The sequence below is a fragment of the Mercurialis annua genome, linkage group LG8 (assembly GCF_937616625.2).
Source record: "Mercurialis annua linkage group LG8, ddMerAnnu1.2, whole genome shotgun sequence".
Classification (NCBI taxonomy): Eukaryota; Viridiplantae; Streptophyta; class Magnoliopsida; order Malpighiales; family Euphorbiaceae; genus Mercurialis; species Mercurialis annua.
In genome coordinates this window covers 3,505,771-3,530,007 of record NC_065577.1, presented here as the reverse complement: position 1 = coordinate 3,530,007, position 24,237 = coordinate 3,505,771, and the positions used below count along the sequence as shown (strand labels likewise).

The window sequence follows — 24,237 nt, the reverse complement described above, 5'->3', positions numbered from 1 at the left end:
TTTAAAATTATGACAGTATTATTATATTAATATATTACCTTTTTTTCCCACAAAATAACTAATTTTGAAAGGTTTAGTTTTCCCCTAAACTTAACACGAAATATCGATTAAGGCTAGATTTATGGCTAATATACCCCAAATTTAATATTTTAATTCACTTTACCTCTTCAGATAAATTGTTAAAAAATGATTGGTGGTAAAATATTAGTTGACAATTTCAAGTTAAAGAGGTAAAACAAAACCAAATATTATTTGACATGATAAATTAACTATAAATATCTAGTTTGTGTTTAATTCAAATGCAAAATAGCATAGACTAAGAACTCATATTACTAAAACTCATATGAGAAGGAAGAATAAAGATATAATACAATTTAATATGAACAAAGGGTACAAAAACCTATAATCCAAAATGAAAAAAGGAAAAAAATAATAATTTAAAATTCTATTTCTATTTCTAAACTGTCTGCTAAAATTTCTAAGACCCTGGCAGTGGCATAGCTGATGCATCTTCTTCACTTGATAATAGCATAGCTGGTAAAACATTTTCACTTGATAAATCTCTCCACTGTTGTGTCACTGTTTTAACTTGGGTGTAAAATTGAATTCCAGCTTTTCCTGCAATCGTTCAGAAAACATCAGCTTAAGAGTGCACCGAATCGACTGAATAGACAAATAGACTGAAAAATGAACCGAATCAAACCGAGAAAAGGCCAGTTCGGTTCACTTATTATAATCTTTTCAGAAGTTCCAGTTTGGTTTAAGCTTTTATTTTGAAGAATCAAAACCGAAAAATCAAACCATGTATATTCTTACATATTTAAGTGGTTAAAATTGTATGATAAATTATAATTTTAAGCCTAGATTTGTGCTAGCACAGACACTTCATTCGAACAACATGTCCCGTTTTGGACACTTGCCGTTTCAGTCACGATTTTTTTTCCATAGGATACCTTAACATAACGCCGGTTTCCCGTGTCCGTGTCCAAGTATCCCGTTTTCCCGTGTCTGTGTCCGTGCTACCTGATTTCTAAATTTATATTCTTTCCTTTCAAAAGTTTAAAGGTTTGCTATTGTATTTCCGTAAAACGGAAAATCAAACCAAATGTTACCATCCAACTTGATTTGATTTCTATTTCCTCCGAAAATCAGTCGGTTTTACCATTTCTACTACCAAATGGAATCAAAATATTGAATGCACATCCAGACCTCAGATAGGGAAAACATTTTATCCCTTCGAAAATATCGTTGGACCTTGCTTCACAAAAATAATATATCGAAAGGAGATGGCAACTTTATGGATGATATGTACTTACCATCAAAGTTGACATCTCCAGAAAAAGAAGGCTTGGAGCTGATAACCGAAGAGAACGGCAGTGGGACTGAGATAGGAACATTAATGCCCACCTGCAGATTCCGCAGTTCATTTTTCAATATCATTAAAATATAACCAGAGAGAAGAAGCACATTTGAGGGTTTTAAAGCCGTATAGCTGTACAAAAAATGACGGAACCTCTCGGAGCATGCATAAAGGAAAATTGTTATGCAACCCTAACAGGCATCCCATAAGATAATTTGCTATCTTTGAAGCATGGGAACACAAATACTGAAATTGAAAAAGCCGAAATAGAGAACGTCTAAGGAATATTCTTTTACCCGAATAGGTTTGTAGATAAAGTTTCAAAAGCATTTATAGAAATGGAAACAAAAAAAGCAGGAATATAATACTCGATAAGTTTCTTTGCAAACTGCTGACCTGCCCAACCTCAATCTCTGTCTGAAACTTCCTTGCAGCAACACCAGATTTGGTAAATATAGAAGCTCCATTGCTGAATCTGTGAGAGGAAACCAATTTGAAAATCATAAGAACACTGATGCAAAATATATTTAACTTTTTTACATGATGTCGAGAGTCGAGGCAAGTTAAAAGTTCGAATTACTTATTTCTGTTTACAATGTTTATGGCATCTTCTATGGAATCAGCTTTCATGCAAAGAAGAACTGGGCCAAGGATTTCCTCCTGCAGTGAGCATTTATACATGGACAGGTGTCAGGCTTAATACGTAGTGGAGCTACACCGGAATTCGAGAAATATTATTTTCTGTTCACTGCAACTCTTGAGATATTATTTTCTGTTCACAAAACATAAACTACCTTGTAACACTCCATGTCAACTGTGACATCAGATAAGATGGTAGGCCCCATGAAGTTCCCATGTTCATATCCCGGAACCTAGCCGCATCATAAAATAGACCTCAATCAAATTTTTCAAACAACAAAGAGGAAAAATAATTATGAGAAAGCATAACGAAATCTTTTCAGTTATCATACAGAGAAATTCTTAGGTGAACCAAGTCCACCACGTAGGATTATGAACTATCCATTTGAAGTGTGACACATGTGCTTATTTACAGCTACCAATTAATGAAAACCATATTAAGTAATTAGTATGTTTTATTTAGAAATGATGTATCATGTAGCTTTTATTAATTGGTAGTTGCCATAACGTCAGACTTAAATGGATGGTTAGCAACTGATTACCGAGAATTACAAGCATCTATCCCATTAAAATTCAAGCAAGAACTTATAGAAATAGCAGAAAGAATAAATGAACACGAGATAAAACAATATACCACAAGGTGTCTTCCATCAAGAACTAGTTTTGCGCCGCTGTCTATACTTCTCTGAATTAGCATACATATTCGTTCCTTTGCCTGTCGAAGTGGGGAATAACTATAAAGAGAGTAAAAATAGTAAACAGGATAATGCAATTGATAATATTCCAAACAGCAGTTGCAAATTTGATTGTCTAATAAAACAGAGGATATAGGAATCGCTAACTGACATAACTTCAAGATTAATTAATTTGCAGTCATCAACTTGATTAAACTTAAAATACTAATTAATATGCTAAATGTTCAGTAAAGAATGAACCTGCTTGCTAATGACTGGACCAAGCTCTGCATCAGGTTCTGTTCCAGCAGTTACTTTAAGCGCTTTAGCATGCTCTACGAGTTTTTCTTCCCTGCAATGATAGGAAATTCATCTTTAGAACACTGTTAGAATTTCTTAGTTGATAAAGAAATTGTTATTCTTTCATTTTAAAATGAGTAATACGGAAATAGAAAAGAGTAGCATTTCTGAAGGAAGAACTGTCATATCAGAGACATGTCTCACTAGTAATGCTCTGAAAGAAACATATGAATCAAATTAATAAATTGACATGTTTTTAAACAGTCTGAAAAAAAATACTCTCCGCAGGCGTAGTTTAGTGGTATGACAGTATTGTTCAAACCAAGGAGCCTTTGGTTTGAACCTCCTCTCCCCATTGTAATAAGAAAAATGGAAGCATGATCGACTAGATGATCACCAGATCAATGTAAAGAAATTAGGCAGCCCAATTAACTCGGGAATAAGGCTAAGTTGAGTTGAGTTACCATAGACTTGGGCCTCCAACAAAGACAGCGGTGCTCAGGGCCATGCATTTTTGTCCTGCACCACCAAAGCCAGCAGCTACTAAAGCATTTAAAGTAGCATCCATGCTTGCATCAGGCATGACTACGGCATGATTCTTTGATCCAATATTAGACTGAAATAATAGCATTCAGCCAGGCAGCTTAAGTTAACCATTGCACACAAAATTGTCTTGCTCATAACAATGAAGTTGAACTAAAAATTTATCAAACGCAAATTTACAATAGTTACCTGAAAACGTTTTCCTTTAGTAGATGCTTTTGCATAAACATATGCGCCAACCTAAAGTACAGGACAAGTATACAGCATTATTTGTTGTTAAAGGGAGTACAAAATCAAAATGCCAAATCGTGACGAGAATAATAATTCATGAAAAAACACAAAGAAAAGCTAATATTGACACACAGAGGCATCATTGTCATCAACACATGCTTGCAAATATATTTGTGTGTTGGTTTCCCTGTGTGTAAACAATCAAATCAGAGAGAGGTTTAAGCAGTTGCATCTTGCAATACAAGGACATAGCGAATATACAGATACTATAATAGAGAAACACAGAAAGCAGGAGGATTAAAACCTTTTATTCTTCTATAAGGAGAAAAAAAGATGCTTAAGCAAACAATTATAAGCCTAAATACTTCTCTCCAAATATTTCAGGGTAGTTTTAAAGCATTTAACTAGAAAAAAAATCGCTTTTAAGTCGCTCTTTTGACATTGAAAATGACAAGAAACATCAAACCTCAAAATGTCATATGTGGATTGTGGTTTTTGACCCCAAGACCAAACTAGGATCAAAACCAACTCTTTAGAGTTTAAATTGACCGCTACATAAACAAAATAATCAATTTCCACTAACAAACACGGAACTTTTTTGTATGTATTCATAGTGAAATCACTAGCCTCAAATTTTGTGATTATATGCAACAAAAACGTGTAGTATTAAGCGACTTGAATCAAAATCCACAGGAGCTAACTTACTGAATTTGGACCGACAAACGAAATAGCTTTAATATCGTCATCATCGCAAATAGCATTAATTATGTCCTGCATCACAACAATATTAGAGGAGGAGAAATAAATTAAAAGAAAGCAAAAAAAGAAGAAGAATCGTATTGAAACACTATGAAAGTAGACAGAATGATGGACCGACAGGATTCAGTTAGAATTTCATGTGCCATGTAGTAAAATCAACCACAGACGAAAAGACAAAGGTTTCAGGTATGACACATTCAATTGGAAAATGAAAATTGATACTCGCATACGTCTGGCACTAATTTTAAACTTTTTTTTAATTTTGTGCATGCCTAAATGGTCAGGAAAGGTGGTAAACGACGCCAACTGAACAGAGAAAATTAATCTTCGTAGCATGCATGAATGTTCTTGGGAAGGAAAACCAGAAATATTGCGGAGTAACATGTATTGGTGAAACTAAATTGAAACTGAAATCCCACATTCTCCTTAAAGTGTAACCTTACATTGGTGCCGTGAACAATATTTAGAACACCACTAGGTAATCCAGCTTCCATGGCTAACTCTGCTAACGTGATAGAAGCCCCTACAGTAATACCAAATTACAGATCACTTATGTTCTGAAGATATCTCACATGCAACACCAAATTATAATATATTTTACCCATAGATCATCATACGCACAACAAAGAATTACTAAGAGATATTAGTATAGTACTAGGAATGCATATAGCAATCACCTGGATCCTTCTCTGGTGGCTTTAAAATAAAAGTATTTCCACATGTAATAGCAACAGGAAACATCTGCATGATAACAAAATAGGAAGGGAGAAAAACAATATTAATAAGCCTTAATATTCCCTCCAGCAACTGGAAAAGAGTAATTCAATCACCTAATAGAAATGCCAAAAATTTGAATAGAGTACTCAATTCATGGTGACTAATCCACCATAATCATAGCCCACTTTGTTATTTCTTGAGATCAAATTTACAGTGATGATGATACTTGTATCCCTTGCATACTCCAGATTAATACTGTGGACTAGCATATAGAGCATGAAAGAACAAAAACTAAGAGTTTCATAGGCTTACCCATAGTGGGATCATTGCTGGATACTCAAATGGGCAAATTCCAGCACATACGCCAAGTGGTTCCCTAATGCTATAGGTATCCGTCCCATTAGAGACGTTGGAAACAAATTCTCCAATTTGCAGAGTAGCCAATCCGCAAGCATGTTCCACCACCTCTACGAGTGAACATCCAAAACTTTGTAGACCACAAGGATCGCTATGAGAATGTTCATACATGGCAAATAAAAGAAACTAACCTAGTCCTCGTGATACATCATTATATGCGTCTTTTAAAGCCTTTCCATGCTCGGTAGTAATGCTCATTGCCAGCTTATCCTGGGAAACATATTTCTTTAACTAAAATAAACCAAGTATGGAAAGATAACACGCACAAACTCTAAACATTTACCAGGTCCCTCCGAATAAGCTCTTGGAATCTGAACATAATTCGTTGACGAGTGGTAATTGGTGTGTTTCTCCATGCTGGAAATGCCCACTTTGCTGCAAATACTGCAGCTCTAAATTCCTCATTTGTAGTCATAGGAACTTGAGAAACAACATGTTGTGTTGCCTGTAACACATCAGTTAACAATTAATAAGACAAAATGACAGAATTGATAATAGCATGGGAAAAAAATTAAAATTACTTTTAAGAGCATTATCTTAAACTTACAGGATTTATAACATCTATAGTTGCAAAAGATGATGAATCAACAAATTTTCCTCCAATTAGATTAGGAACCCTCTGGCATGCATCACTGAATAGTTTAAGTTCCAACACAACTACAACGGAATTCCAATAGAGAGATGGGGAAGAGCAAGACGAGCACAGGAGACGGTCTAACTCAGGAAATACCAACTTTTTTCTTCTTTTGTTTCTTACTATTGACCTACTGTATGCTAGATTACATCAAAACTTACCATGGGATAACGCTGCCTCCAAGATGGCTCATTAGCAGAGAGAGAACTGCTTCCCGCAGCACATTTTTCGATTCTCAATGACCTGATATGCCTCACTAGCAAATAAAGAATAAAACTTAATGATTCTCTGAAAGCGAAGTGGTATTCTAATCTTAGAGACACCTAGTAGATAACAATTAAATACAGAACCCTTCACATACTTATAAATATATCCTCATGGAGTTCTCAAATGCATTCAAACTTAATCATCAAAAGAATGATCAATCATTCATGTTTAACCTGATGAAAGATTAAGATATGCAGATTAGCATGATATCAGAACATAAACCTCAAAATTATGCCTAAAAAGCTAGAACCATAATCCTGCAGGCGTGAGGATGGGCGTCCATGTCATGGTTAGCCAAGTGGCAAAACAAAAGAGCTTATTCAGGACAGGACACTAACAATGCTATTTAAGTAGTTCTTTCTACTTCAAAATCAAGTGAAAATTTTTATTTTCTGCAAAGTAAATGTAACAACAAATAGTAAATTCTAAATAAAGTTAATTTTAGAAAAAGAACACAATCAAATTCTTGATGCACCCTAAAAGAGTCAACAAAAATTACCAGAATTTCATGAACAAACCTACAGATCATTAGATGCACCAAAAGTTTTAGCCAGATACTTTAAGTAGCATAACAATGCACCTAAGCCTTAAAATTATAATTATTGTGCTTAATACATACATTGGTTAAAAAATCCTTCAGCTATCTACATTCTCAACCTGGTGATAAGTTCACAGTTTTGCGACCTTAATCAGGGTAACAGAATAACATTTATCCATTAGACTCCTTTACTAATATCTCTTACAGGGGCATATCAACCTATTATGGGTAAAAATGATCAACAAGATAAAAGTTCAAAGAGAAAGAAAAAAACAAAGAACGAAGGTCCCACCTGTCATGTTTCCTTGTCGGATTTTAGCTTTAACATTATATACATGCTTTGGAGTGGATAGAAGTTCTGGGTTGCCTTGTCTCAATCTCTTCAGAATTTGTCGAGGTTTCAACCCAGCTTCAGTCATCTCCTTAATAGACTGGATTTCCTCCTCTGAAAAACGACGAGCAGTAGGATGTTCTGAAATATCCTTAAACGGCTCATGATTGTGTACTCCATTTTTTATTGTAAGTAACCACAACCCGTCATCCTTCTTTCCCACACATTCAAAAGGGCAATTGGTAAGCCGGGAACCTGATTTCCTTCTGCGAATACGTTCACTAGAGGATTCATCGGAAGCCTTCCGCCTGTTACGATAAACACCTCCTCTATCACAACCAAGAATTACTACTCTGTCTCTCTTAGACTGCTTGATAGTTACTACATATCCCTGGGATACAGCAAAGTCCCCGACGTGTTGTATAAGTTCTTCACGATCGACAAATCTTCCAGGTGGAGGTGGAAGCATTTGTAGGTGTCCATTCAACTCTGCATTACCTTCAATCTCCATCTTTTACATATCAAGTGAACCTGCACTAAAGCATCATATTTTCCACTTAAAAATTTCATATCTTTTACTTGATCACACAGTTGGGAAAATTATACAATACAACCGTTGCGCCATGTCATAAAAAGAATAAGTAATTAAAAAAATTTCCTATCGCAAATGCTCATTGACTTGTTATAAATATGACATGGCGCAACGGTGGTGTCGGATAAACTCTCCACGGTTGTTTTGCCAAAGTTCACCAAATTATTTCTTTTTTTACTTCACTGCCCCATAACCACATTAAATCAACATCTAATTAGCAGACTTCTAATTATAAACATATTAAGAAACAATTGCCTTTCATTCAGAATTTGGAAAAAAAATTGCAAAAACTCACCTAAAAAAAAAGCTTTTATATTAATTAGAGAAAAATTACAGACCCAATTGAATTATAAGAAAAAATATCAAATTTTGGGTGTAACCCATAACTCTGCTGAATGTTAAACTAACATAATTGCATGAAACTTTGCATAACATAATCAAAAGTAAAACATTCCATTGTTTTGAGCCCTTATGCAAAAAAAAAAGTAAAATGGAGTCTACCTGAGACGGAGATCGGCCGGAAAAAGGATATGATCTAGCTCTCAGGTATGGACAATTGAAGCATAGTTTGTTTGTTCTGGGTTTGGCATTATCATATTCAATGTTCATTACATTAGAAAGTAAAATTATCCGGTTTAGTGGGTCCTAATTGTGTTTCAAACAAACAAGTCATTTAATTAAATAAAAAGTCAACCCGGCCCTAGAACTTCTGTCTCTAAATCAAATAAATCATTTTAACTTTTATTACTAGTTAATTAGATTTTTAGACTTGTGTTACGGAGTTAAATAGAGCACTTTAATCAATTGAATTCTTAAACTTGTGTCTCGAAGTCAGATAAGTCATATGCGTTTGAAGTATATACTATATAGATTAGAAAGTACTTGATCTAAATTAAGATAGTTTGGGATTTAATTGACTAAAAAAGCTAAAAAAAACTTTTAGCTTCCAAAACACAAATTTAAGAATCTAATTCACTTAAAAAAGTTTAAAATGATTTATTTGATACCGAGAAATAAATTCGAAAACCAGATTGATTCTTTGTTCTCTGCAATTTCTATTTCGGGAGAGAAACTAAAGAAATTATTGATTTAATATGCATTTTTTAATCAACATAAACTTGTCAACTATATAATCTTTAAGAAATGTCTTTTAAAGTCTTATGTTTTATAAATTGGAAAACATTGTGCTTTGTTGATCCCACAAATTTAAACTCAAATGAACTTATGAAAATGCATCTTTTTTTTATAATATTGTCACTATACTCAGAAAAAAATGATACATATGAAAATCATAGACATTCCGAAAAAATACAAAACCTAAAGAAATTTCCTGTGAATAAAAAATATATATTTATGAAAAAATACAAAATCCAAGAAATTTCCTTCGAGTAGAAAAACATTTACGGCATCGGTACCATCTCCAATCTTTAAAAAATGTTTATTTTGCATAAGGATTAAAAAATAGTTAAATAAATAATTTTTATGAACTTTCCGTAATATTCATATAATTATCTATATATGATAAATATCATTAATTATATTTTTAAAAATACCAATTACTACTCAGAATGAAAAAGAAAAACAGAATTAAATTTATTATTAATTTTTGTATGGAGTAAAATAACAATAATAAAAAATTGAATTAATAATGAATAACATTTTAGAACATTCAAAAGAAACTTGCTATTCAGTATAAAATAAGCATTTTCATATTCCAAAAAGAAAAAGCTCAGCAACAAGGGAGCGAGTTAACAGCAGCAACCAGGCAGCAGCAATGGAATGAATTTTGTAATTGCACTCTATGTTCCAATTTATTTATTTTTTCATTAAAATAAAATGGTACGCCGTACGGATTAATCCGTCTTGGATAACCCGATCCATATACCAACAAAATAAAGTTTATACACAAATGAATGAACATGTAACTGTTGGCTGTGCATTTTCAGTCTATCAATTTCTTGTTTCTGGCTGAGAACTACTGAAATCTATGTAGCTGATGCTCAATCTCTACATCATTTTCCCTTTCAGATTCAAACAAATTCAGCGTCTTGCTTCAGCTTCTCAAGTTGTCACCCATCTCGACTTTTTAGTTCGGTACTGTTTAGTTTAGTACAGGTATAGTCTGATATCCGGAGCTAGGGATGTGCATTCGAAACCGAATTGAAATTTCCCTCTTTTCCAAAACCGAAAAAGAACTAATATTTTGAGGAAGTGTAAATTTTCAAACTGAACCAGTCGGTTTCTCGGATTGGTTCAATTATTTTAGTTCGTTTAACATTAAAACTTAGCTCAATTACTTTTATGTCCAAAACCGAACAAAACCGAAAAAACCTAATTTATTTTACAATACCGAACCGAACTGAATTAGTAGCTTCACTTTTTCAGTTTCGAAAGTTTTTGCACACCCCGTATCTGGAGCCGCTGCCTTGACTCCAGACCCAGCCATATATGACCCCACAAAGCTCACTCACAATTTTTTAGAAGCTGCCCCATGCCTGGACTTGAAACCTAGACCTCTGGTTAAGGGAGAAGGAGCCCTTTATCACCCCTCCAAAATCCCGCTTACCCGACTTCGAATGGCGTCGTACTCGGCAAACCTATGAAGAAATTCAAGAACGACAACTGCAAACTAATATTAGAAGTGTCATGTTGCTTAGCATTTCAATAAAGATCAAATAGTATGAATACTTTAAGCTTACTTGGAGTTTAGGTTATTATTCATTGAGCTGTGCACTGTGCAACTCCAAGAAGTTTCATTCCTTAAACAATCAAGTACTGTGCAACTCAAGAAGTTTCATCCTTAAACAATTAAGTAAATACTAGCCTGCAACCAATTCTAGTTCCAATAATACACAATTTACTAAATGAAATATTTTTAAGAAACCAAAAGGCATTAACTAATCAAGTCAAAATCCAAATAAAAAGGGTAATTAATGAATTAATAATAAAAGTAGTCATAATTACTATTATGAAAATCATATAATTTGATATGATTCTATCTCTAAAGGAATCGCAAATTAATCAAAACCGGTGCCAAATCTATGAAATCGATAGTATATCGCAACGAATCATTGAACCGCGTGATTCAAAAATTAAACAAAAAATTCAATAATTAGGAAAAGATAAAATACCAAAAATCACCCAATATATGCCTTTTCATATACTTTATATAAAAAGATAAGAAAAAATGCATACACAAAAGTTAGTATAAGCTAAATAAGTTGCTAGTTTTCTAAGCACTTTTACTAAAAGAAATATCCTAATTTATTTCTTAAGATTTTTTACTTTTTGTGTTGAATTATTACATAGTTCAAGTTTTATGAATTATGAAATCTCATATATAATTTACGGGAGTACAAAATTTTGTAACTAATACTAAAAATAAAAACTGAGATTCGATTAAATTCTCGATTCTCAATTCACTAATCAAATATTTTGAATCTCGATTCGACACCCGACTCATAATAGATTTTAAAATGACAATGAGCTCAGGATCATGAAACATACTACACTAAAACTCAGACTATCACAATATAAGATTTGATTTTTCATAATTAGCAAAACAAATATGTTATGAATCTCAATACAAGAAAAACTCAAATTTCAGACAGATATAAGTAAATTCCACTGCAAAGCTAAAATTTGTTCTTCTTCAATTGTCTAATTACAAGTGCCTTAATGCAAATATTTACAATTGTAAAACAAAATGAATACTGTACATAACTGAAAATAAATATAAACAAGAATCACAATTTATTCAAATCCCAAATACAATTAAGACCTTACAAAGATTTGAAGTCCTCCTCAACTGAATCCTAGGTAGCACGAACGCATCTTCATTTGATCAACTTCTTCGTTTCGGAAACGTGTCCGACACTTGGCGATTCGGACACAAAATTTCATTTTTAACAGAGAAAACCTTAATATAGAGGTATTTTCGCCATGTCCATTTCCCGTGCTCGTGTCCGTGCAACCTAGACTGAATCTGTATGCACATCTTCAATGGCAGTATCAACATCAAGAATTCTTTCAAATTGCTCAAATTCATCACTCTTCATAAACTCTTTCAATTTTTCTTTACAAACTCTCAATTTTTCCTCAAACACAAATCTTTCAGATTCACATTTCATCACAATTAACTGCAATGACTGAATAACCTCATGATCATAGCCTTGAATTTGCTCAACTAATCTACGGAACTGATTCGCCTCAATCTCTACGGAACTTTTCTCTCTTTGAAGCCTCAAAATCATTGCCATTGCCTCATTAGCTGATGATTCTGAAGCCATTCTCTCTTTTTCAAGCTCTAAAGTTGCCATTTCTGCTCTTTGTCTCTCAATTTTCACTAATCTCCTCAATACTATTAGATCACATTCTTCATCTTCAAGATGAAATTTTGTTTCATAATCAATATCACTATCACTATCATCAAAATCACTAACATTTGTATCAATTTTCAAATTTTTTAGTGAACTAGGATCAAAAGGTACAATCTTTTTATCTAATTCTTGATCAAAATCCTTTTCTAAACGAACCCCAATTCTTGAATCATTATCACTATCACTATCACTAACATCAAAACCAGCACTATTTGAATGCAAATTCAAAACTTTCAATGAACTAGGATCATCAAAAGGTACAATCTTTTTATCAAATTCCTGATCAAAATCCTTTTCTGAACAAAACCCAATTCTTGTATCACCTGTTTTCCCTCTAATCTCCAATAAAAACTGAATTAAACCCTTACCATGCCAAGCAATTTGCAAATATTTTAACCCCAAACCAAACATCAAAAACAGGCTCAAAACACTAACAACATGCTCAAAACATCCAAACAATACAAACCCCCTTTTTAACTCACTATTTTGAGTTAAAAACTTCAAACATGAAGAAAAATCCATCAAAAAAACCTGCAAAATTCTCTTGTATAACTCAAAAACAGAGCAAACAAATACCAATATACAAAAATGACCCAGAAATTGCATCTGGGTCTTGCTCAATTTCCCTTCTTTTCTCTATAAAATCACTCAAAAACCTCCTGTCAAGCAAAATCAATACAAAAACATTAATCTTTTCTCACTGTTTAACAATGAACTAACAAAATTTATTTGTTTACGGGAGTCTAGAGAAATGTATTAGTGAAGGTTTATTACAGGGAAGCTTCTGTAGTGGAGAAAGAATAGGATTGAGAGAGATGAAGTGGAGCTATATGAATCAGTGTCTGTGTTTGTGAGAGTGAAGGGATATTTATTGGGAAGCTAAAAAATGAGGGTGTTGAGTCGGTTATGAATTTCTGACTCGGAGATATGGAATGGGATCGTATCTCATTTGTATTTATTGATAATCTTACTATTTTCCTTTTTTTGATATTTTTTGAGATACATTATAGATCATGCTATATCATGTTATTTATTGGTCGAATACTCCCACCGTCCCATTTTATTTATTCAATAAAAAAAATATTAAATTTTCTTATAATCATATTTTTGAATTATTGAATTATAATTTAAAATTATATATTAAAAAAATATACTTAATGCACTAAATATAACAATAAATGGTTAAAAAATTAAAATAGTCAAACTCTTGCATTGAAAATATAAAATAGTCAAATACACTATTATTATACACATTTATTAATAAATTATATCTATTAATATTAAAGGTAGAGAGGAAAGTATGTAATAATAAAATTGTGACAATAATTTTAGGACATCAAAAAATAAAAAATAAAACAAATAAAATAAAGGCTTAATATCTTAAAAAAAAAACCTGACCTTTTATCCCCTTTTCAATCCTACCCTGACGTTAAAAATTTATCAATTTTACCTCATTTTGCATTTTTCATTTCAATTGTACCTTGAAGTATAAAATTGACCTTTATTTTTTTGACAAAAATTCAACAAACTTGTTCAAAAATGGTCATTTTAATGTAAAAAGTTAATCTAACGTAAAAAGAATCAAGTTTGAGAATTTTTGTCAAATAAAAAAAATTAATTTTATGCTTTAGGGTACAATTGAAATGCAAAAATGCAAAATAGGGTAAAATTGACTGATTTTCAATTTAAGGTAGGATTGAAAATGGGATGAAAGGTCGGGAATTTTTGAAACATTATGCCTAAAATAAAATGGAGGAAGTATTATTTATGAAAAAGGTTTGTTTATGCCCTAATATTTTTCTCAAGATTCAAATTTGTTCCTACATTTGATTTTGGTTGAAATTCACCCGGCGTTTCAAAACTTGTTTATTTATGCCTTTTTTACGAAGTTAAATATTTCAAATTTTTTGTCATTTCTTTCCTACGTGGATGATGACATGGATGACATAACTGGACACCTACTCCGGTCACATACTTCGGTCGAGCACCGAACGAACATTGTGGTAATCGGTCGGAGTGCGAGAAAAAAGACGGCTGTGAATAGAGTGTGAGAGTGCATGCGTGGTTAATATATTATGTTTGTGTTTATTTCTATTATTAATGATCAGACGGTGATTTTAATATATTATTCGATTCATAAAGAAATACTATGCTTGTGTTTATTTCTATTACTAATGATCTTTAAGAATATTTAAATTGTTTTTTTGTTTACAAATGAAAGTTTTGATCTTTAAAATAAGTGTAAATACCAAACCAAATAATTAAGCGGGTAAGTGGTAATAGAGGAAGAAGATTATGAATGACATTTTTTTATCAAAAGATGCAGACTAATTGTTGAATATTGAAGAATCAGATGATAAATTAATAACATTTGATATGAAAGGAAATTGAGAAAATTGAATCGAACTAAAAAAAATAATCAAATCCAACTGAATTAGTTTATTTTGAAATTTTAAATTGTTTATAGAGTTTATTCAGTTTAATTTGTAAAAATAAAATTAAGTGCTAATATTATTTACATTTATTTCCTAAATAAAAATAATAATAATTTCAAACAAAATTTAAAATGATGTTAATTTTTTTATCACTCACATGCCTGTAAATGCTATAATTGTGACAATGATCTACCATTTTTTCATGTTCAAGAAAATCAATTTTTGTTTTCTCTTAAATTCATTATATATTGAGCGAGCTAATGGTTTTTCTTATTATTATTGAGTGTGCTTATAGTTTTTCTTATCGATATTCAACCACTAAAACCATAAAATTTGAATTAAAATTTTCAGTTTATATTTCTTGGACTTTTCTAAGGAAAAATGAAATATTTGAGGAAATTAAATTTGAACAAAAACTTTTATTAAAAAAAATTGTGCTTCTTATTTTTATGTTAGCCAAATAACTTTTTATGTCTAAACATTTATGTCATTTATCAACTACCATTAAATTTATTAATTTTCATGGTTATGTTTCAATTAAAAAAATTATTTTAGTTGTGCTCATTTTCAAATTGCAAACTAGTTTAGCTTACATGACGAGTCACGTAATGTCAAATTAATTTAATTTCTTAAAACATCATATACAACCCAACTCCATTTACTCAACTCGTTTTTAAGCGGAACCTTTTGTTACAAAACTTATAAATATATAATTTTTCTTTACATTTAATTTCACAAGCTAGACTAAAGTTGCACAAAACTAAAAACTACTCGGAACAAATGATGTCCAACAACAAGAAAATCAAGTGAAAGCTGCATGTTAATCTTGCTCGCAAAATCAACATTTTCGTAAGACTGCTAAGAGATGCCAAACTACAAAAAAAATAAAGAGAAAGTTTATTGCTTTATCAATTTAATGATCGACTAAAAGAATCAGAAATCAGCAAAACTTAACTTCTCTCTCAAAAAAAATTCTCTCCCTTCTCTCTAAAAACACAAAACTAAAAACCTTTGTTTTGAGGAGGTGGTTTTGGCTTTTGGCCGGAAAACCACCTCCTCCACTCCTTTTTCTTTTTTCACCTTCACTTCTTAATAAAATTTAGTTAGTTTATTTTACAACAAGCCTTCTTATTTGTAGATTTTTCATAATCTAGTGATTTGAAGGAACAATTCTTTAAAGAAAGTGGTTTTTTTAGGGGATGGAAAACCACCTTCTAGTTTTTACTTGTGCTTTCTTCAAATATCTAGAGTTATGAGTTTCTTTCCTCTTAAATGGTTGGAATGATCTTTAACCCGATTAAGGTTGTTGGGTTCCTTAAGCGGTTTTAAGATCTTCAACTTAAAAAGAAGAAAAATAAAATCCTTGATTTTGGTATTTTGAAAAAACTATTATCTTATTCATCAAAAAAAAAAAAAACTATTATCTTAGAGAAAGTGGTTTTTTTTTGGATTGAAAACAACTTTTTAATTTTATCTAGTGGTTTTTTCAAATTCTAAATTGAGGTCTTAATTAGAAGTCTTTTTCTTGTTTGTCTTTGATTTAAATTATGTGTTGGTGTATTCTAATGTTATTTTTAGATCTATCTTGTTGGATTCATATTGAAGATGCGGATGGAGGCTAAGGAGCAAGCGGTTTCACGGTATAATCGAATGGGTTTGATGAATTAAGACCCCGCGTCTCGGACAAAGCGCCGTGTTTAAGTTTTACGGAATTCGGCTTGATTTACTCCTTTTCGATTAATCTTTTGCTTGTTTTTTATAGCTCCATATGTATTTTGTTGGTAGATTAGAGTGTTGAAAGTTTATATGGTTGGTTGTGTATAACTTTCATCTTGTACTTTAATCTCATCTATGAATCTATCTTGGAAAAAAAAAAAGAATCAGAAATCAATATGCTTCTGTGAAATATATAATAATAAAAAGATCATACAAATAACTGAACAAGAATAAATTTTTTTTTTTCAAATAGACACATTTAGAAACTCAAATTTTGTATTGGAAAGGGCATAACTTGTAAATATATTTTTAAAACAATATCTATAAAAAATATTATTTGTTATAAATGAAAATAAAGATAATATTTATTTTAATATGGGAAAAGCTATAATTATGATGCTAATGTTCAGGTCCGGCCTTAGGCATAGGCCACTAAGGCCTATGTCTAGGGCCTGAAGTTTTTAAGGGCCCCATTTTGGACGGGGTTTTTTAAAAAATATATATATATATTAAATTATTTATATATTAATTGGGTTTTTTTTAGTGATAAATGTTAAATTAAAAAGGCCCCCATATTCCTATAAGATCTTATTAAAAATATTAAGCTATTTAAAATATAAAATGATCATTGGTTCTTTAAATATTAATTGGAACTATTTATAATCAGTGTGCCAATAAAAATAATATATAATTTATATATTTTTAACCGTATAGAGATGATCTCTCTTTATTTATTTACTTATTAAAAAATATATTTTATATTTTTTTATTGATAAATAGATATATTTTTTTAATTGTTTAAAAAAACAATTTTAAAAAATATATCAAAAATCAACTAAAAATCTACTAACGATTCAATAAGTCTACCAATGATCTACTAAAAGCATAATTTTATAAGAAAAAAAAGTGAAATGTCATTTTTTATATAAAAAAAGATAAAGCAAGCGTATATTTAAAAAAATATTAAAATAACCCGCCTAGGGCCTCATTTCATCTAAGGCGGCCCTGCTAATGTTCATCCTATTTTGCGCTTAAAACTTAATGGATTTCAAGTCTTATTTATAGCCATAATAATATAAATATTAACATTTTAAACACCTTTTTACATGCTCTAATGTTTCCGTAAACGATTTTACAGTGATCTTCTACATTTTCCCTTACATTCTTACTCATTATTTAACGTTTCTTTATCAGTGTATTGTGTGTATTTATATTTATAATTATATAAAAAATATTTTTTAATTTGAAACTCCTAACCAATGAATAAAATTGTAATAAGCGATAATGTAATAGGTGGCTTATACCACGATCTAATCTATTAGTAATAATTTCTATTATTTAAAGTAAATAAATATGTTTATACAATTCAAAAACTTATGAAAATTCTCTTTCGATTCTCTCAAGTAGAATAAAAGTATTAGAGAAGAAAAAATAGTTATTCCACTTTTAGAGAAGCAAGTCTGTGTGCCTTACAATCAGACATTAAAATATAAATTTTAAAAAAAAATTCAAATGCCGTTGATATATTTTTTCATAATAAAATTTAGTAGTAGTTTGATTTATCTATATAGTGCACCTTACAAGACAACTTCAATCGCAATAGATTTTCCCTTAAATTGGGTACAAAAAGTGAACATCAATGAAATAATAGAAATTTATATCTAATTTCTTCAAACACACGATGACAAAACTTTTAAAATGTGCAATTCGACGATCCGTCCTCTCCATTCCATGCTTATTTTAAACCACAAATTTCAAATTTGCAATTACTTAACAAAATAAAATGAATACTCAATTTGAAGAGAAATTAGAGATAGAGAGGTGATTTTGACTCCCTATTGCGGCTACTATGCAATGTCTAACTGCTAACTCCAGCTTTACCATTTTGTTGCTAACTCCGACTTTGAGCGGCGGAGATGGCAGAGGCAGTGGAGATCTCGACAACGGTGGTGATTAGAACAACAATACAGTAACTAAAGATATAAACAATAAAATTATAAAATATTTAATAAATTAGTGTAATTGTTGATTTTATTTAATTAAAGTTAAACATTTCTAATATGAATTTTTTAATTTTATCAAAATGTAAATTATTCTTACCTAATACTTTACATAGAAATTGAAAAATTATTATTATTTATATGTGGACTTAAAATTAATTATATTATTATTTAAATGAATAAATAAATATTATTATTTAATTTATTTATTATATTTAAATGTAAAATAACAATGACATGTTGACATATTAGTGATGTTTATTTAGTATATATAGTTATTATGATGTGGAAATTATTGAATAAAAAATATAAAAAAATTAGTAATGTAGGGTCATTTTTGTACCTTTTGCATTTAACATGACTGACTTTTAATTTAAACTCTCGGATAATAGAGCGAGTCTCACTCTCCACTTTTCATTCACCGGAAGACTTATAGCTACTTTTTAAAGTAGAGTGGCTAAATAAAATAAGGAAGGTATGACAAAGATGAAGTAAAATAAAATTCAAAAAATACAGAAATTTGATGATGAATTGGAATTACATCCTTCTGTATTAACCCCACGTGCGCGCTTTGACTCTCTGATTTTACCTTACCTCCCCACGTTTTTTATTGTTGCTGTTTTCCCTAATTAATCAGAAAACGTTTTCGACTGTTGCTGTTTTCCTTTATTTTCATTTGAGAATACAAAACAATACAAAGAAAGTGTTTCAGAGCTGATTTCACAGTGCAGTGTAATCAGTATTTCCGGCTGTTTTATCCTATGGACGCCGCGGTTGATAGTCAGCTTTACACCACTGAGCTGTGCCGCGAAACGTTTAAAAGAAAGCGATCTAGTCCGCGACTCAGCCTCATCGTGTTCAGTTCATTTTACAGCAATTGTTCCAACACATTCCAAGCCAACTAACTGAATTTTTTTACACCAAATAACTAATAATATTTAAGGATATAAAACTAGCTTGGCCAAAAATCATTGAGTCTAGTCAATATTTAGTCAATTAGCCTAAAATTTAAACAATTATAAATTATAGTAAACTAGTAATATTTTTTAATTAATACATCTAATTGATTTTACCGAACTAAAACCAAAAATACTTTTATTTTTATCACTAATCTAACTGGATTATTCAAAATTTATTGGAATTTTTTTATCACACTTACTTAATTATTTGATTCGTTAAGATTTCAAGTATATTAATTGAACGTAAACCTATAATTGTCTTTAAACTATATGGTCTTTTAAAACAGGGTTAATGTCAAAAAAAATCAAGAACATTACACGTTTTTTTATTTTAATCACATAATTTAAATTTTGTAATTTTCATGCACGAACTATCACTTTTTTCTAAAGGCTTAATCACCAAAAATCCCCCCACCTTTTAGCCCCTTTTCAAATGCACCCTGACGTTGCAATTTTGTCAATTGCACCCTAATTCGCACTTTTGGTTTTCAATTCCACCCTCAAGTACTAAATTGATCTCTTTTTCATTTGAAAACGTTAAAATAAGTCATCCATTTTTAACTTTTTATGTGGAAAGTTCAAACGAGTATTTTATAAGGGTTTTTATGAATTTTTTCCGAGTGAAAAAAGTCCAATTTAATTTTGAGTGTGGAATTGAAATCCAAAGGTGCGAATTAGGGTGCAACTGACAAAATTGCAACGTCAGGGTGCAACTGAAAAGGGGTTAAAAGGTGAGGGTTTTTTTGGTGATTAAGCTTTTTCTAAATTCATACACGATGCTGAGGTGATACTCATTTATTGGTGTAAAATGACCTCCACCTCAGCGAATTACACCAATAGAGCCGTGACACCTCAGCACTGTATATGAATTTGGGAAAAAATGGTAGTTTATGTATGAAAATAAAAAAATTTAAACTGCGTGATTAAAATGAAAAAACATATAAAGTTCGTGATTTTTTTTGACATTATCCCTCTAAACAAACTATAGGGTCTTAAATTCAGTTCTGATAAAAGAAAAATCAGTTTTCTATGAGGGTTTCTTTTCGGATGAAATTTATCGATCGATTTTTATCAAAAAATTATAAATGACCGAAATTATTTATTTATTGTCCACTCAAGTATCATAGATTTTAGGCCTAATCACTCAAAAACCCCTCACCTTTAAACTTTTTTTCAATCCCACCCCGACGTTGAAAATTTGTCAATTTTACCCACTTTTAAATTTTCCGTTTTCAATTGTACCCCAATATTTTAATTTTTGTTAATTTTTTTACTTAAATGATGAAATCATTCAATTAATTAAGTCTAAACATGAAATTAAATTCTTTTTTAATCAAAAAGTACAAATATTTTTAAAAACTAACTAAAAACCATAATCAAATTAACACTAGTTTAAATTCTTAATTAATTTAACTAAATTTAAATAAATTTTAAAAATATACAATCAATATATGCGAGACATGGAGAATGTTTTAAACAAATTTTCAAATGCAAAAGACGTTAATTTAATTTTTCAGGGTACAATTGAAACACAAAAATGCAAAATAGGGTAAAATTGACAAATTTTCAACGTCAGGGTATGATTGAAAAGGGGCTAAAAGGTCGGGGTTTTTTAAAATTTCGTCTAAAACCCCTTTTAGCTGGATAAATAATGGTAGAAGAATTAAATAAGTAACAAAGTTTAGTTAAGGACTATAAAATAAAAAAGTGAAAATCATAGGGACTGCACTATGGGTTAAGTCTATTTTTATTTCTCTATCTATCTGTAAAAATAATAACTGTGACAGCCGTTCACCATTTTTTCATGTTAAGAATCATTCTTTTCCCATTAAATTTGTTATTATCTCGAGTGTATGATATTTTATTGATATTCAAAGATGAAAAATAAAGCAATTGAAACGATATTTTCAAATTCCCTTCTTTAGTTTTCTTAAAATAATGAGGTATTTGAGGAAACTAAATTTGAATAATTAATTGATAAGAACGCTAAGCTCTATCAAGTTGAACGTATGTTGAATAATTACCTGTGATTTTTCCTCTATTCATCTTCTCATTTATTATAATTTTTTTAAATAAGATCGTGTCCGATTAAATGTTGGTTTGAAATTTGGTGCAAATATTTTTTCTCTTGTTTATCTGGACCTATTCATCTTTTTAGCAATATTCTCAGAGGTTTTAACTACCGATGCATGAATCTCCATCTTTAATGTACACCTCAAAACTTTAAAAGTAGTCCAGTCCCAGTCCCAATTTTCGGGTATTAACGTTTGTAGTCTGTAAATTTCATAAGGAAATAAAAATATTATATAAAATGTAAAATTTATAAATTTATGGTTTTGCACATAACCTCCTTGCAATGAATTTACACTTTTTTTTATTCGTATTATTTTCGAGACGGACAATAATTCTTCCCGAGCATAATGTTTTATTTTCTAACTTTTAAGCCATTATGAGTGTTTGGTAGATGAGCATTTTAACTAACTATCGATACAAAACTTCTCTTTGTTTTGGATTTGACAAGACTTTGCAATTCACTATTTTGCTGTTCAAAACGGATGGTTTAGATCTAATTTATTTTGAAACATAATGTTTCTAATATAAGTGGGATATCAAGTTCTAATAGAACAATTATTTGAATTATAGAACTCTTACTTTTTCTATCCAAATCATTTATCTTTTAAATTAACTTTAGTTCAATGATATAAGAAGAAATCAAATGTAAATTATGTATGTTAATATTCCCCGATTGGCCGGATCAAAATAATGTTGTCGGTTTGTACGGATGTTTTCACTCCACATTAAGATTTTAAAAACAATTTAAATTAAAAATACATATTACATTTTTATTAATCAAATTTAAAACACTTATAATAAGTTTCAATCATCCAAAACATGGTTTAACAAATTGTAGGAATAGTAATAATGATTGATGAGAAAATAAAGCAAATTAAAAGAATAAGTCAAAAGAATACTAAAAAAATGATTATATCACAATCTAAAAATTGACAATCCTTGATACACCATCAATTTTTATGTGCATGCATAGTTATAAATAATTAAACTCCATTAATTGTTGAACTAAACAAAAAACTCAATTAAATTGAAGTAATTGCAAAAAAACTAATAGAATGGAGAATGGTGGTGAGCAAATGATAAGGAAGACAGAAAACGAAGAAAATAAAAAAGTAGAATTGCCATTAGAGACAAGTCCTTACGTGCAATACAAGAATATAGAAGATTATAAGAAGCAAGGCTATGGTACTGAAGGTCACCAACAAGTTAAACCTAATCAAGGTGGTGGTGCCACTGATGCTCCTACGGTTTCCGGCTACGGCTTACCTCAAGGAATCAAACCCGTTCTTTGATCGATTCCGCCATATTTATAGATTTTACATCGAGTTTTATGGTTTAGGGTTTGATATTTAAAATAGGTTTCTTGGCTTTCAAAACCATGTTTAAGGTTGTGTGTTTTCTAATGAATTTTATAAAATTTTGTGAAATTTATTTGTAAATAAATAAAACTGGATTTGAGTTTTTCTATAATATTTTTGTAATTAGTTATAATTCAATAACCACTTTGTAATTTTTTAATTTAGTGACAGTTTTATAAAAAAAAGTATTAGTTCGATAACCATTTTCTAATTATTTTGTAAAATGTTATTATTCGATAACTGTAAAAAAAAAAAAAATAGGTAATGATAACTGCAAAAATATTTAATCCAAAAACATATCTTTGTATAAATCAAATGATTTATAGAGTAGAATTAATCCATATAAATGATTAGGATATTTGTGTCTGATTTTATTATTTTTGGAAATGTGATGTATTTAAGGTCTAATCACTTAAAAATCCTCCACTTTTAAACTTATTTTCAATTGCACCCTGATATTAAAAAATTCTCTCAAAACCCTCCCATCTTTAAAATCCTTTCCAATTGCACCCTAACGTTGGAAAATTCTTTTAAAACCGCCCACCTTTAGATTTGTTTTCAATTGTACCCCAAATTAAAAAAAATTATAGTTTTAATTTTACAAAGTTATTGGATATAATTTTAGGAAGAATGCTTTTTTACTCATTAATAATATTAGGGTTTAATTAGAATATAGATTAAAAATGAAAAATTAATTTAATTTTTTTCATATAAAAAGAGGTCAGTTTAATAATTTGGGGTACACTTAAAAAAAAATTTAAAGGTGGAGAATTTTGAGAGAATTTTCTATGTCGGAGTGCAATTGAAAAAAAAAATTAAACATGGAGGGATTTTGAGTTATTAAGCATGTATTTAACTGAAAGTTCAACGCATATACGCATAAAAAAATTGGTTAATGTCATATAATATAACCTTTCGCATTTTTTCATTTAAGCACAAACTACAAAACTTCTCAGCTTTCGTGTTTTTGTCGATGGTCTGTTTTTCGAGAAAGAACATACCTCGATGGTCTGTTATTCAAGGGAAGAACAAACAATATGGTGGTCTGTTCTTCGAGAAAGAACATACCTCGATGGCGGCGGCTTCTCGGTTGATCTCGGTGAGTTTGTAAATCGGAGGAGTACGGTTGTGGGTTAGAAGCAGTTTTTTATTTATTTAATTTATTAACATTTAAAAAATTAATTATTTATTTGAGACTTATTTGAACATTTTTTAAAGATTAAGAACTTATTTGTATTTTTTTAAATAAAAAAAAATATGATAGTGTCTTTTATTTATTTGTTAATTAATTTTCATTCTTAGAGTAATTAAATAG

General features: G+C 30.3%; 1 protein-coding gene across 6 annotated transcripts; it reads right to left on the bottom strand.

Moving 5' to 3' along the window:
- Positions 1–312: 312 nt before the first annotated feature.
- LOC126659882 (methylmalonate-semialdehyde dehydrogenase [acylating], mitochondrial-like) lies at positions 313–8,610 on the bottom strand. Of its 6 annotated transcripts, none has more exons than XM_050353203.2 (19): positions 8,504–8,610; positions 7,372–7,946; positions 6,436–6,530; positions 6,188–6,259; positions 5,924–6,085; positions 5,772–5,850; positions 5,536–5,690; positions 5,184–5,247; positions 4,950–5,029; positions 4,453–4,518; positions 3,706–3,756; positions 3,438–3,589; positions 2,935–3,025; positions 2,634–2,714; positions 2,155–2,232; positions 1,941–2,020; positions 1,757–1,835; positions 1,317–1,407; positions 313–618 (listed from the first exon to the last, which is right to left on the bottom strand). In XM_050353203.2, exons 2-19 carry the CDS (start codon positions 7,919–7,921, stop codon positions 479–481), a joined length of 2,166 nt encoding a protein of 721 aa, XP_050209160.1. In that variant the 5' UTR covers positions 7,922–7,946; positions 8,504–8,610; the 3' UTR covers positions 313–478. The 6 variants fall into 6 exon arrangements, with proteins under 6 accessions (XP_050209160.1, XP_050209159.1, XP_050209161.1 ...); XM_050353202.2 differs by having other exon boundaries at positions 7,372–7,941; positions 8,504–8,609; XM_050353204.2 differs by lacking the exon at positions 8,504–8,610 and having other exon boundaries at positions 6,188–6,272; positions 7,372–7,478.
- Between the last annotated feature and the right edge of the window lie 15,627 nt (positions 8,611–24,237).

What these genes read in the sequence shown, in the direction of transcription:
- LOC126659882 (XM_050353203.2), bottom strand. Translation starts at nt 7,921, where the DNA reads ATGGAGATTGAAGGTAATGCAGAGTTGAATGGACACCTACAAATGCTT. An exon ending in CAGCAATGATCCCACTATGG is followed by an intron (nt 5,248 to 5,535) that starts GTAAGCCTATGA and finishes GTTATCATGCAG; the next exon opens with ATGTTTCCTGTTGCTATTAC. An exon ending in CTAAAGGAAAACGTTTTCAG is followed by an intron (nt 3,590 to 3,705) that starts GTAACTATTGTA and finishes CTATTATTTCAG; the next exon opens with TCTAATATTGGATCAAAGAA.